General features: G+C 46.2%; 1 protein-coding gene and 2 pseudogenes across 5 annotated transcripts in view; 2 read left to right on the top strand and 1 right to left on the bottom strand.

Moving 5' to 3' along the window:
* Positions 1-12,884, top strand: part of Vamp9 (vesicle-associated membrane protein 9) — a 36,650-nt gene that overhangs the window by 22,352 nt on the left and 1,414 nt on the right. For all 5 annotated transcript variants that reach the window (XM_008770076.4, XM_008770075.4, XM_039092649.2 and 2 more), the window contains one exon: positions 2,349-2,510. In XM_008770076.4, coding sequence (XP_008768298.1) covers positions 2,349-2,510 — 162 coding nt within the window. The remainder of the gene's footprint in view (positions 1-2,348; positions 2,511-12,884) is intronic.
* LOC134481709 (histone chaperone ASF1A-like) lies at positions 7,347-12,480 on the top strand (annotated as a pseudogene).
* On the bottom strand, positions 10,514-11,103 carry LOC134481710 (transcription factor BTF3-like; annotated as a pseudogene).

The raw sequence follows: 12,884 nt of genomic DNA, 5'->3' as shown, positions 1-12,884 counted from the left end.
GTCATGACACTAGACAGGGAACTGTGGATGGGGAGGAAAATACCTTACCGGAGGAGGGTATAGAAAGGGTATTACATACATGTAGTAATAGGAAATCAAGGCAGAAACAGAGGGCATAGAATGCAGGAGGAGGAAGGGAATTAGCTGGAGGTGGAGCGAGGAGATGAGAGGCTAATGAAGGAGGTGAGTAAGGAATAATGAGTGAGTGAATGAATGAGCGAGTGAATGAATGAGCGAGTGGATAACAGAGTATAATAGCACACGTGTATGAAGATACTATGATGAAGCCAACTTTGTGTGCCAGCCCAAAACAGCAATTTAAAAACAAAACTCAAATAAAGGCGAAAAGAAAGCAAGGCATTTCTCTGCTAGCAAATGTAATGAGTCAGCCTCAGCACCACGTAATCCTGGCAGACAGCAGTGACATCTCAGTGGGGACAGGGACAGGAGTCCTTCTACCAGGGACTTGTCTGTGCTGTGCGAGAGCAAACAGCGACAGCAATGCACTGGAGGGAAGAAAAGCAATCAGGCTCTTAGCTATTAAAAGCAGTGAAGATGGGAAACTTGGCAGCCAAACAAAGGTAGTTTGGGGGTCCAGTTGTTAATGTCAGTGTTAGATGTTCTTGTATAGGCCAAAGAAGCTGGCATGTAAGTGACATAAAGATTAAAGAAAATAAGAAAGCTATGAAATGACATCTCAGTTACAGACTTGTCTGTTCCAAAATTTCTCCTATGCAAAATCAGTAATGATTTTCTGAAGTCTTGTTTTGGGATATTTCATGTTACCATGGCGATTTGAAAATGTCAGGTAAAAGCCACGTAAGTTGTTGATGGAAATAAGAGAAAAGAAATGATGACAGAAGAACCTAAAATGCGTATTAAAGAGTGAGACTGTGCGGCACTCCAGGAATCGTCACACTGTTCAACACTCCAGGAATCGTCACACTGTTACACCGTTAGGAGGAGAAGCAGAGGTTTCCACCATCCGGGGACCAAATAATTAAAACAAGAAGGCAGTCAGAGGTGTGTCTGACTGGCCATAGAAGACTCTTTAGCAATGGAGGTATGGGCTGGAGGCACAGCTCGGCACTTAAGTGCACCTGACCCTGCACAGGACTCAGGTTCAGTTCTCAACATCCATGTGGCAGCTTAAAATTGTCCAGGACTCTAGTTCCTTCCAGAGCATCCAGTGTTCTCTTCTGGTCTCCAGTGGTACCAGGTACACACACATGTGTACACACACATGCAACACACACACAAACATACACATACTACACATATAAGCACAGTACACACACATAAATGCAGGCAAAACACACATAAAATGATTTTTAAATATATTTTTAATTATTTTTAAAGTAATTGGACTGATTGATGTGGATGAAAGTAGGGGTCACTGAAAGCAAACTGAGGCTTTCTTGCCTCTGGTGAACATGACTTTGGGTTATGTTCTGGATCTGAGGGGATCAACAGCCACCAAATCCACCCCAGGCCATGTCTTTCTGGTTGTTAGTCTTCCACAGCTGAAGAATGAATCCAATGGGTAGTAAACAGGAGGGCGAGCTTTAGAGAGGAGCTTGTGGCAAGTTGAGGTGAGAGACTGAGGAGGGAGGCCACGAGAAAGGGAACAAGGAGCTCTTAGACTGCAGGGGCTGCCACTGATGGCCCTGTCTAGGAATAATGAGCCATGCGTTTGTTCTTCCTTTATGAGTTTGTTTTGATTGAGGTGTGTGGGGTGAGCTGGTCAGTATAGTTGGCACACAAGGTGGCCTGTGCCTCTCCATCCCAGGCACCCGGAGTGGCGTTGGGGACATACCCCACATATACTGTCAGGGCAGCCGAAGAAATAGATAACAAGAAACCAGACAAGGAAACAAAGCCCACAGCACACACAGCCTTTCTGCCCTTCAGCCTGATCAGAAGACATTTCCAGCTTCTCTCCAAGGGCAAGAAGTGAGGTTGGTGTGTCTAAAACTGCCTGAGGGTATCCGCATCCTCTTCACAGTGTCGATGAGAACAGCACTGGGGGTATCAGCCGTAACAAATGTTCCACTCCATGCTGTGTGGTAACAAGGGGGCAGCCAGGACGTTGTCTTTTACAGTAAACATAAAATGTCTCTAAAAGTAAAGTCTGGGGACTTTTTTTAATGATTAAATAAACCATTTAAAGAAAATCATTGAATGCACTGGTGTGACTCTCTCTCCTGCTTGGTTTGTGGTTCTGTTTTGCAAGATTAGACTAGGACAGCTTGTGATGTAGTTGATCTTTTATGAAAGTGAGATGTGCCCTTGACAGCTGTGTGTCATTAATACGATTTAAGTTTCTGTTCTGTTTCCCTTCTGTGTAGATGGAATACAATAAAAATGGAAGTCGCATGGTGCTGTCGACAGTGAAGAGTCAAGTGTCTGATGTCAAAAGTATTATGTTAAGAAACATCGACACAATTCTAGAAAAAGAAACAGAAACAGTGAGAATCCTCACGGAAGAGGCTGGTGACCCCCAGGCAACTGTAAGTGATCTTCGTGTATATGGGGCTCCAGTGAGGAAAGCCACACACAGTATTGCTGCCCTAGGGACAGCCTGCTCTAGGCAAAGACACACAAGGCTATTGTGAGACAAGTCTCTGCAGCCAGAAAGAAGGAAAAGTGAGAAACTTTTATAAAGGATCAACTACACCACAAGCTGCCCCAGTGTAATCTTGCAAAACAGAACCACAAACCAAGCAGGGGAGAGAGTCACACCAGTGCATTCAGTGATTTTCTTTAAATGGTTTATTTAATCATTTTTTTTTAAATTATTAAAGAGTCAGGGGAGCTGGAGAGATGGCTCAGTGGTTAAGAGCACTGACTGCTCTTCCAGAGGTCCTGAGTTCAATTCCCAGCAACCACATGGTGGCTCACAGCCATCTGTAATGGGGTCCGATGCCCTCTTCTGGTGTGTGTGAGGACAGCAATGGTGTATACACATGAATAAAATAAAATGTGTTATTAAAAACAGTCAGGTCAGGCTCACAGGCACGTGCTTCCCTTACCCGAGCTCCATCTCCACAGCAGCAAGGGTGGAGGAAAAGAGCTGAGTCCGAGAAGCCGTCCTAACCCCACACTGACCCAGTGGCCTGTGGGTGTGCACACAGGTATACACACACACACACACACACACACACACACACACACACAGTAAATAACCTCTGAAAAAGAATACTGCGATGGTCCGTACCCCTGGGATTGTTGGTAACTTTGGGTGTGATAGTGAGGCTGTCGTTAGGAAGGATTGTACACCAGTTAGAAGGAGTCACACTGAGATGTTGGCGGCTACAGGCTGACTGTGTAACATCCGAGCATTTGCATCAGGATAGAGAAGGGGAAAGGGAACCGCGAGCGAGCACACTGACAGCTCCGAACTCTGGTGCTGGGTGGCTGTCGCGCGTCCTGGCTATGCCAACTTCTGCCTGTCTCCCCAAGTGTTTACTTGTTTGGAGACTAATCTGCATGGCTCCTCTCCAGCATTTTCAACTAAATTTCACCACCAGCGCACACAGCCGCCATGACAGAGCAGAGCGCACACACGCTGAGCTCTGTTGGCTGATGCAGGTTTTTCCCTTCGTCCCACCTTCACGTCGGGGCCTCTCTTAACTTTCATTTACTGGGTGAGGGTGGAGTGGGCCTGTGAAATCCACAGATGTGTGTGGTCCCCAGGGGACATCTCCCCGAGTCAGCTCACCCTCCAGCATGTACACTCCAGAGACTCGCCAACCAGCCTTTCTCCTGGGCTTTCGGAGCCTCTCAATGGTTTAGGGACTTTTGTTTTGTTTTGTTTGTTTTTGCTGCTTTCACACTAACGTGGCAGCTTGAGTAGTCACAACAGAGGCCACATAGGTCGATCCTTCATCGTGACTCCATTTACCTATACCCATGTGCCATCTCACGTGGCTTCGATGCCCTGGAGTTTGGAACCTCGATGGAGACGTGAGATCTTTCATTCTAGGTCTCCCTCACTCACATGAACAGCCAAAGTCCCAGCCTTTGCCCCAGCGAACCACAAAGCTCTGAACTCTGTCGTCAGTCAGCCTTTACCCAGTGAGCCATCCAATAGGCAGCCTTTACCCAGTGAGCCATCCAATAGGCAGCCTTTACCGGTGAGCCATCCAATAGGATGCTTTTACCCGGTGAGCCATCTAATAGACAGCCTTTACCCAGTGAGCCATCCAATAGGCAGCCTTTACCCAGTGAGCCATCCAATAGGCAGCCTTTACCCAGTGAGCCATCCAATAGGCAGCCTTTACCCAGTGAGCCATCCAATAGGCAGCCTTTACCCAGTGAGCCATCCAATAGGCAGCCTTTACCCAGTGAGCCATCCAATAGGCAGCCTTTACCGGTGAGCCATCCAATAGGACGCTTTTACCTGGTGAGCCATCCAATAGGCCCCAGTATTTTTTGTTTTATACTAAAGAAATCCAACTTAACCATTTTTCTACAACCTGGTTCTGTATTTCACCTTTTTTCTGAACTATAACCACTTACCCTCCTACAGAACGTCATTACTTTTTTTTAAAGCAAAATCTTCTTGTCCTTTGTCATTTTAATAAACATTGATTCTTTTTAATTACCTTAAAAAGAATTGGGTTTTAGCACAGTATTTTTCAATTTCAGTTTCTCCTGGTACTTCTCACTCCTCCACCCTCTCACTTGTCCCTGCACCCCAGGAGCCTCCTCCCACTTTCGTGTCACGCCTGATCTCTCACCCTCTCCATTCTGAGTTTTCTGTATTGTGAGCAGTATTGCATTAGATACCGTGTCTCAAAAAAACCAAAAAAAATAAAGAAAAAAACAAATAAATAAGTGAAATATTCCTGATAGTACATTTAAATATATGCATAAATTATATACATATATAATTTTAGAATAATGTCATCTTTCTTATAATAAAATATACATAGAAACCAAGTTAAAACATGATAGACATAAAATCTTAAATAGTTTTTTAAAAAACATTTTACTCACAGAAAATAATGTATTTTTTGGTAATGTGATTAACATCACAACAAATTAGATATTACATCGTTTACATCTAAATGGATTGCATCCCCAGGTCTGAGTCATAAACAGATCAGTGTGTGCACACTAACCGTGTTGTATGTGTTTATACTTTTCCTTGCTCACAGTCGTCAGGAACTAGACAGGAATGGTGCTATCGGAAGCCCTCATTTCATTTCTAGTGGGATGAAATAGCTCCCAGCTGACTGTTGACTTTATCTTCGGATTTAGGTCCGGTTCGTTTTCCAATGTGTAATAGTCCTCTGTACTCCTATCCGTTTGTCAGGAATTCTGTCAGAGAGTTAACTGTCATCAAACGCCCTTTATGCGCTGACAGTGACCTCTCCTCCTTAATGTAATGACGTGATAAAATACCGTTCGGAGTCATTGTGTCTGGTCAGATGCCCCGCAAGAGTCAGCGGTTTGTAGTTTTGTGATTGCTGTCTTCAAACACTGTGTCTACCCATTTCTACAAGCTATGTATGAAATGCCACGTGACATATTTCCATGGAATCTGGTCTAGGCTGTGCCCGTGGGCAGGCTTATTTTTCATTTCTAACCTTTTGTGATATAACTTTCTGGAAGCAAGTGGCTTGAATAGAGGCCTGCATACTTCTCAGATCTCTCCTACAGGGTAGAATTTTTATTAATTTATTATTTGTATGTGCATGTGTCAGTGTGTGCACCTGTGCACACAAAGAACCAGAAGAGGCCACCAGCCGTGCTCTGTCCCTCTCCTTCTGCTCCCATGAGGAAGGTTTCTCCCTGAGCCTAGGGCTCAGTTAGACAGGAAGCTAGGAAGCCCAGTGGTCCCATCCCATCCGTGGCCACTCAAAGCTGGAGTAACACAGAGTGTGCTGGATGTGGGCAGTATGAGTTCTGAGAGTGCCACTGAGTCATCTCTCCAGACTCCAAAATATTGTTCCCAAATGAAGGTAATGCACTTACTATAAAGTTAGCATTTTGAAGTATATAGTTCAATATAGTTACACTTACAGTGCTGTCTACCCATCACTTCTATCTCGTTCCAGAACATTCTCACCTCCCCTAAAGAAGCCCAGCACTTAGTCTCTCCCCAGCCCAGAGGAGACCGCCTTCTGTCTCCATGGGCTTGTGCACACTCTGTATATCCTGAACCATATATGAACTTTCCTACTTGTCTTCTTTTCCCTGTAGCGCCGTAGACCTGAACTTAATGTTGAAGCATGAATAACTCTTTACTGCTCTTCTCCTTACTGAAGTATATTCCACTCTCTTAGCATTCCATATGCCCTAATTTGCTTATCCATTAATGGAACTGATAAACATTTTGTGCTGTTTTGTTTTGTGGTGCTAGAATCAAACCCAAGGCCTTGCAAATGCTAGGGCAGGTTGTTGCCCTCGGCACTGATATGCAGTTCTTGGTTTGTCATGGTGTGGTCTCACCGTGCAGCCTCACGCTCAGCATTCCTCCAACTCAGCCTCCCAACTGCCGGGATGGTAGTCATCTGGCCTGCATCCTCTGTAGTGAATAATAAAAGTCCTATAAGGCACATATTTAATACAGAGTGTGTGTGTGTGTGTGTGTGTGTGTGTGTGTGTGTGTGTGTGTGTGTGTGTATGCGCGCGCACGTGTGTAAGCCAGTTCCTTCTTTCTGTCATATGGGCTCTGGAGATCAAATTCGGGCTGCCAGACTTGGTGGCGAGAACCATCAACTCCTGACCCATCTTGTTGATCCCACGAGTTCATTTTTACAGGACTTTCTTCAAAATTGAAAATAGTTTCAGATCATCTTTTTAAGGCAGGGTCTCTCTATGTAGCCCTGGCTATCCTGAAACTTGCTATGTAGGCCAGGCTGGCCTCAGACTCTTAGAGATTTGCCTGTCTGCTTACCTGCCTGTCTCCAGAGTGCCGGAACTAAAGGCACGCACCACCACATCCGGGCCCGATTGTCTGCCCGTACAGGTGGGAGCCCAATTGCTGACTCCTGTGGTAATTGTCTAACTGCCCATCCATTTTCCACAGTCACTGAATCACCTTGCCTTCTGTCTTATCACTTCCAACATTATTCTTCCTGGCGTTGCTACTGTTGTGAGTGTAAGAACCCGTGTTATTTCAGATGACCTGAGGGACAGTGGTACCAAGGGCCTTCTCGTATCCTTGGGAATCATTGTCCCCAGATTACATAAGTGATCGTTCAAGTTCTTTGTTGCTTTGAACAAGATTGTTTTTGGGCTGGGTAAACTTAATGTGCAATTTGATTTATTTTTAATTAATTTTATTTTTATTTTACTTACTATTTATTTAGGTTTTTAAAAATATTCTTTTTTCTTTCTTTCTTTTTTTTTTTTTTTTTTGGAGCTGGGGACCGAACCCAGGGCCTTGCGCTTGCTAGGCAAGCGCTCTACCACTGAGCCAAATCCCCAACCCCTTAAAAATATTCTTAAAGGTTTATTTATTTTATGTATATGAGTACACTGTAGCTGTCCTCAGACACAGCAGAAGAGGGCATCAGATCCCATTACAGATGGTTGTGAGCCACCACGTGGTTGCTGGGAACTGAACTCAGGACCTCTGGAAGAGCAGTCAGTGCTCTTAACCACTGAACCATCTCTCCAGCCCTTATTTAGTTTTGTTTTGTTTGTTTCTTTTTGTTTTTGTTTTTTAAGACAGGGCTTCTTGGGTTGGGGATTTAGCTCAGTGGTAGAGCGCTTGCCTAGCAAGCACAAGGCCCTGGGTTCGGTCCCCAGCTCCGAAAAAAAGAAAAAAAAAAAAAAAAGACAGGGCTTCTTTGTGTTCTGGTCCTGGATGTCCTGGAACTCCCTTTGTAGACCAGGCTGTCCTCAAACGCACAGAGATCTACCTGCCTCTGCTCCTGAGTGCTGGGATTAAAGGCGTGCCCCGACCATACCCAGCTTAATGTGAATTTTTAATCCATTGGCCTCCAGTCTTCTATTGTTTGCGGCAGAAAGTCAAAATCATATCCAATCTTTCGATGCTCCTCAAAGTGGGGCATCCCAAACAACGTCTTTTAAAAAGAGGGACGAAGCAGCCAATCGCGGCAACGCTGCTAGTTAGCAGAGCAGAATGGGCCGTAGTTTAGTGAGGTGGGAAAGCTGCAAAATACTGTGGAGTGCTGCTGTGTAAATTAAAAGGAAAAAACGTTTCTCAAGTCGCAGCTGCACGACGCCGGCGTGGGGTCTGCGCTCTCAGAGCGGCCGCGTGGGACTCAGTGGAGCCCGGAGCCCGGGCCGCATTGTTTGTTTTCTTCGAATGATGGCGAAGGTTCAGGTGAACAGTGTAGTGCTGGGTAGCCCGGCGCCTTTCTACAAGCCGTTCCTGTTTGAGATCACCTTCGAGTGCATCGAGGACCTGGCTGAAGACTTGGAGTGGAAAATTATCTCCGTGGGCTCTGCTGAAAGTGAGGAATACAATCAAGTTTAGAGTCTGTTTTAGTGGGTCCTGTTCCTGCAGGAAGGCGTTTGCGTTTCCGGCTGACGCACCGCATGCGGGGCTCATCTCAGATGCAGGCGCGGTGCGGGGGTAGCAGCTGTATTGGCACCTACAGAGGCCAAGGATTATTAGAGTTGGCTACTGTGTAAATAATGAATATACTGAAAACCCACCAGTAAAGCCAGACTTTTCTAAGCTTCAAAGGAATATTTTGGCTTCTAACCTCAGAGTCACAAGATCCCACATTAACTGGGAAGATGACAGAAGAACTGGAGGACGCAGAGAGCAGTGACCCAGGCCTGCAGTCCCTTCTTTCAGATGCACTATCATCAGCATCGGAGGGACGGTCCCGTCAGAAAAGTCACTCAGTGTCCTGTTAGAACCCCTCATGGACGCGTGTGACACATGCCACCCCATTAGTGCAGATTAAGCTATTAGAAACAGAAATATCTCCCTGAAGTTCTGTAAGTACGGAGTCATCGTGAGATTGTTTAAAAACAGCCTGTAGAAAGTTTATAAGAAAACCAGTATTTGAGCAAATTGTGGGATATAAATACAGCTATGTTTAAGGCCTTTTTTCTCTAATGTGTTATTTTATTTGTTCATGAAACTAATCTGATTAAAGCATAGATATTAAAAATAATAAAAATAAATTAAATAAAAAGAGGGATGAAAATACCAGCAACAGAGAAGGAGCTGATGGTGAGCAAATGGTGCTCAGAAAGGAAGACCAAGGCCCAGGAGGGAGGCCAGTGCGCAGCGGTGGAAGGAGGAATCCAGAAGAGGCGGGGACGGATGGCCCTGTTCCTCAGTGCCTCCACCCGCTGCAGCTGTGAGCCGCACCCACAGAGCGCCAGCCCTTCTCTTGTCCAGCCTTTCTACCGGGACAGACCACGTAGGGTCTCAGTGTTGTTGCATGTGAGTTTAGGAAGCATTTGTCCAGCATGATATGTGCTTTTAGAGTTTGTAACAAGTACGGCTCATCTTTTTAAAACTGTTCTTAATTATGTGTTCATGTGTGCTGTCTGTGCACATGAGTGCAGGTACCTACAGAGGCCAGAAGAGGGAAGTTGCCTGCTGTGGGTGCTGGGATCTAGGCTTAGGTCCTCTGCAGGGACAGTGTGAGCTCCTAACCACTGAGCCATCAATCACATCAGTCCAGGCTGTGCTCTCTCCCACTTCAGTGTGGGAGAGCCAGCAGCTAATGCAGCAGCCTCGGAACCCTAGTGGTGAATATCCATGGACTTGCTCTTGCTGTCTGAGAGCCTGAGGGAAGCTTTCTGTGGTCAGCCTTGACAGTCCAGGCTCTTTACCTTCTGTGCCACTACAGTGCCTTGTGCCTAAGAACCGTGGGGCTGGGGGGCCATGGAGCTGTAGGGAACCTGTCCTGAGCAATAGTGGGGTTGAGTCAGGCTCAAACCTCAGAAATCTTGTGAATGGCAGGAATAGGATCGATCCCTGGACCCTGCCCTAGGCCTGCCTGTCGCAGCACACATAGCCCTGTGCCCCTACCTTTGCCTCATTAAAGGAGGTCCTGTAGGTACCCAGGTTAAGCTTCCTCTCCCCTTATAAGATCATGTGAGCAGTACCTGGAATCCCTCTTATGCAAATGAGGCATCCTGACCCTGGCCAATGATGTTCACTCACCCTATAGCCCTTCTCCTGCCCTAAAGGTTAAAATAGCCTTTGTTCCCTCATTAAAGGAGCTGTCTTCCTGGAGTCTATTCTTGTCACATTCACTCCCCACCTAAGGTCTCCATCCCTGGCTGTTTCTGGCCTTGGTCATTGACCACTGAGTGTGACTACAGGTTTGTCAGAGGCCTGGAGGGGAGATGGAGCCTGAATGACAGAGTAGAACCTTTCACTATCACAGAGCAGTTTGTTCAACAGCAAGTGGAAAAGACGCCTTTTTTTGTAGTAGGCAAAGAATCATATTAACCTTTTCCAAACTTTATTCCTAGGATTCTTCAGCTTAATTTGCTACAAAGAATGAATTAGGTATAGGTAAAAGCTGAAAAGAGCTGCAGTGTCCAGGGGTCTTGGAGTTTAAAAGATTTTCTCAGGCCCATAAACAAAAGAATTATTAAAGCAGCCTTGATATAAAACAGCAGTCCCTGGAATTTCTGCAAGTGTCGCCGTCTTCAGACATTGCCTTAAGTCAGTTTGCCTCGTCCTTGAAGCTCCATCAGTATTCTCCACCAGATCTGGAACTTCCTCAGCCTCCTCTCCAGGAGCAAGGGGTGCTCTCCATCCACAGATTGTTTGGGCAGAGCTGGTCTCCTCTAACCAGTCAGACTGTCCGCAGCGCGCTGGCTGAGGACGCTGGGAAGGAAGCATTTCTGTCAGCTGCTTTGTCCCAGCACGGCCTGTCATGGGGAAGGTGTTTGCTGCCAAAGATGCCTGAACTTTAGGGTTGTTAAAACCTGTCACTGTTCCTTTGTTTGCAAACACGTTCACCTCTTCAATACCAGGGATGTTGTTTACCCCTGGCTTCTTTAAGGAGAACTGCAGGTTTTTATCGTCTGCTGTGGCTGTTCTGTGAATCACCTTCTTTCTTCGAGCAGCTCCTTTCCCACCCATGTGCACTTGTGCCTGCAGTTTGGCACTTTCTCCTGGCTCGAGATTGTTTTTTCCATTTTGTCTGAGTGGAAATGGGGCTGCGTGGGGGGCTGAGGTTCACGCTCAGGGAGTCTCAGACAAACCAGCTGAGATTAAGACGCACACACGAGGGGACACAAGACGGCAGCTAGAGGGCGCACCTTTTCTTCCTAAGCAGCCCAGAAGTGGGAGCCTGGCTTTCTTCATCTCTGACTAGGAAGAGCTAGTTTCTCGACTGCCTGCAGATGTACAGCATGTGTCAGAGAGAGGAGCCTGAGAGATGGAGTCCGGGGTTGGAAGACTCTTCCCAGCAACAGTTCTGTGTGACAGAAGAGACCCATACCGTGGTCAGGAGATGTCAGAGGCTAGGTCTTAGTATCTGCACCGAAAGAAACCCTAAAGGCAGTCTTTCAAGTAGGCGCACGTGACTGGCAGATGAAAAGCCTGAAGTCCCGAGATAGAAAGAGATAGATACGCGGTCACGTTATCTGGTTCCTTGGTAACCAAACACCTACTTGAAATCCGCCATTTGGAGTGAATATTGAGTGCAGCAACAGCAAAAATCAAAAGTCAAAACGTATAACAAACTAGCCAGCCAAACCAGATTGGGACAGGTCAAAAGACTGTTAATGGGCCAGAGAGATGACTCAGGCGGCAGAGACATCCCCACTGTGCATGACAAGCTAAGTTTGATCTCTGGACCCCACAGAGCAGAAGGAGAGCACACAGGATATAGCATGTGAGCTCATGAGTACAGATAAATCAGAAATAAATATATACGATACATAGCAGACAGTTGAGCCCTAGTCGGGATGAAGCGAAGGGAACCAGCACCTGAATAACAGATAAAGAGGGATTTTTATTTCTTCAGAGTCTCTGGACATGGATTAATGGAGAACAGGTAGAAAACTAACAAAAGTGTTTATAACAGGTACAGAGCCAGCAATAGTGGGCACAGTAATAGCTTTAGAGAAACCAACATATTTCTAAGTTAATAATATTATTAGCCTAAACAACAGACCTTCAAGTCGGTGCAGCGAGCGGCTGAGGGAACACTGACAACACTCCACTTGCCGAGGAAGACTTCCGGAAGGAAATACAGCGCTTAGAGATGAGCTCTTGTCCAAGGCTGACAACAAGAAAAGGGAGGTGGTCAGTGCTCTGTAGAAAAGCACAGGAAGCAGACGCAGGAGAGAATGGACACCTGAATTAGGCCATCCTACAGTCGGCTGAGCCTACTGTACAGCAAACACCGTTCTATACTGTGGTTCCACAGCCTCGAGATACTTGGCCTTAGAGATTTGTTGAGGGATGTTTGCAACATAAGTTGTTTTCTGGGTGGCAAAAATTGCCTTCCAGTTGAGAACCACTATTTTATATATGATGGATATGGTGCCATACAAAACAAACAAAAATAATTACCTCCAAGAAAAAAGCTCAAGATGGAGAAGCCCAAGGCTCTACAAAACCTCCAAACCTGAAGTTACTGACTTCCGAGAGGCCCAGGGGTGGGAGAGGGCCCGCCACACTGGCTTGGCTCGTACGGGCTGTAGGCTCTGGGTTTCAAACCACATATATCAGTCTATGAATTAGCAAATTACCAGCCTAGGAAGCAGGCTCAGCTTAATCCCAGCACTCAGGAAGCAGAGGCAAGAGGGTCTCTGTGAGTTCGAGGCAGGCTTGATCTATAGAGAAAGTTCAGGGACACAGAGAAACACTCCAGGGGGTTGGGGAAGGAGAAGAAGAAAGAAAAAGGAAAAGAACGGAGGGAAGGGGAGGGGAGGGAGGGAAAACATTACCGAAGAGAGTTGCAGAGTCT

The sequence above is a fragment of the Rattus norvegicus genome, chromosome 14, assembly GCF_036323735.1.
Source record: "Rattus norvegicus strain BN/NHsdMcwi chromosome 14, GRCr8, whole genome shotgun sequence".
NCBI classification, from domain to species: domain Eukaryota; kingdom Metazoa; phylum Chordata; class Mammalia; order Rodentia; family Muridae; genus Rattus; species Rattus norvegicus.
Note: the sequence above shows the minus strand (reverse complement) of the source record. Positions and strands in the feature narration are given on the sequence as shown.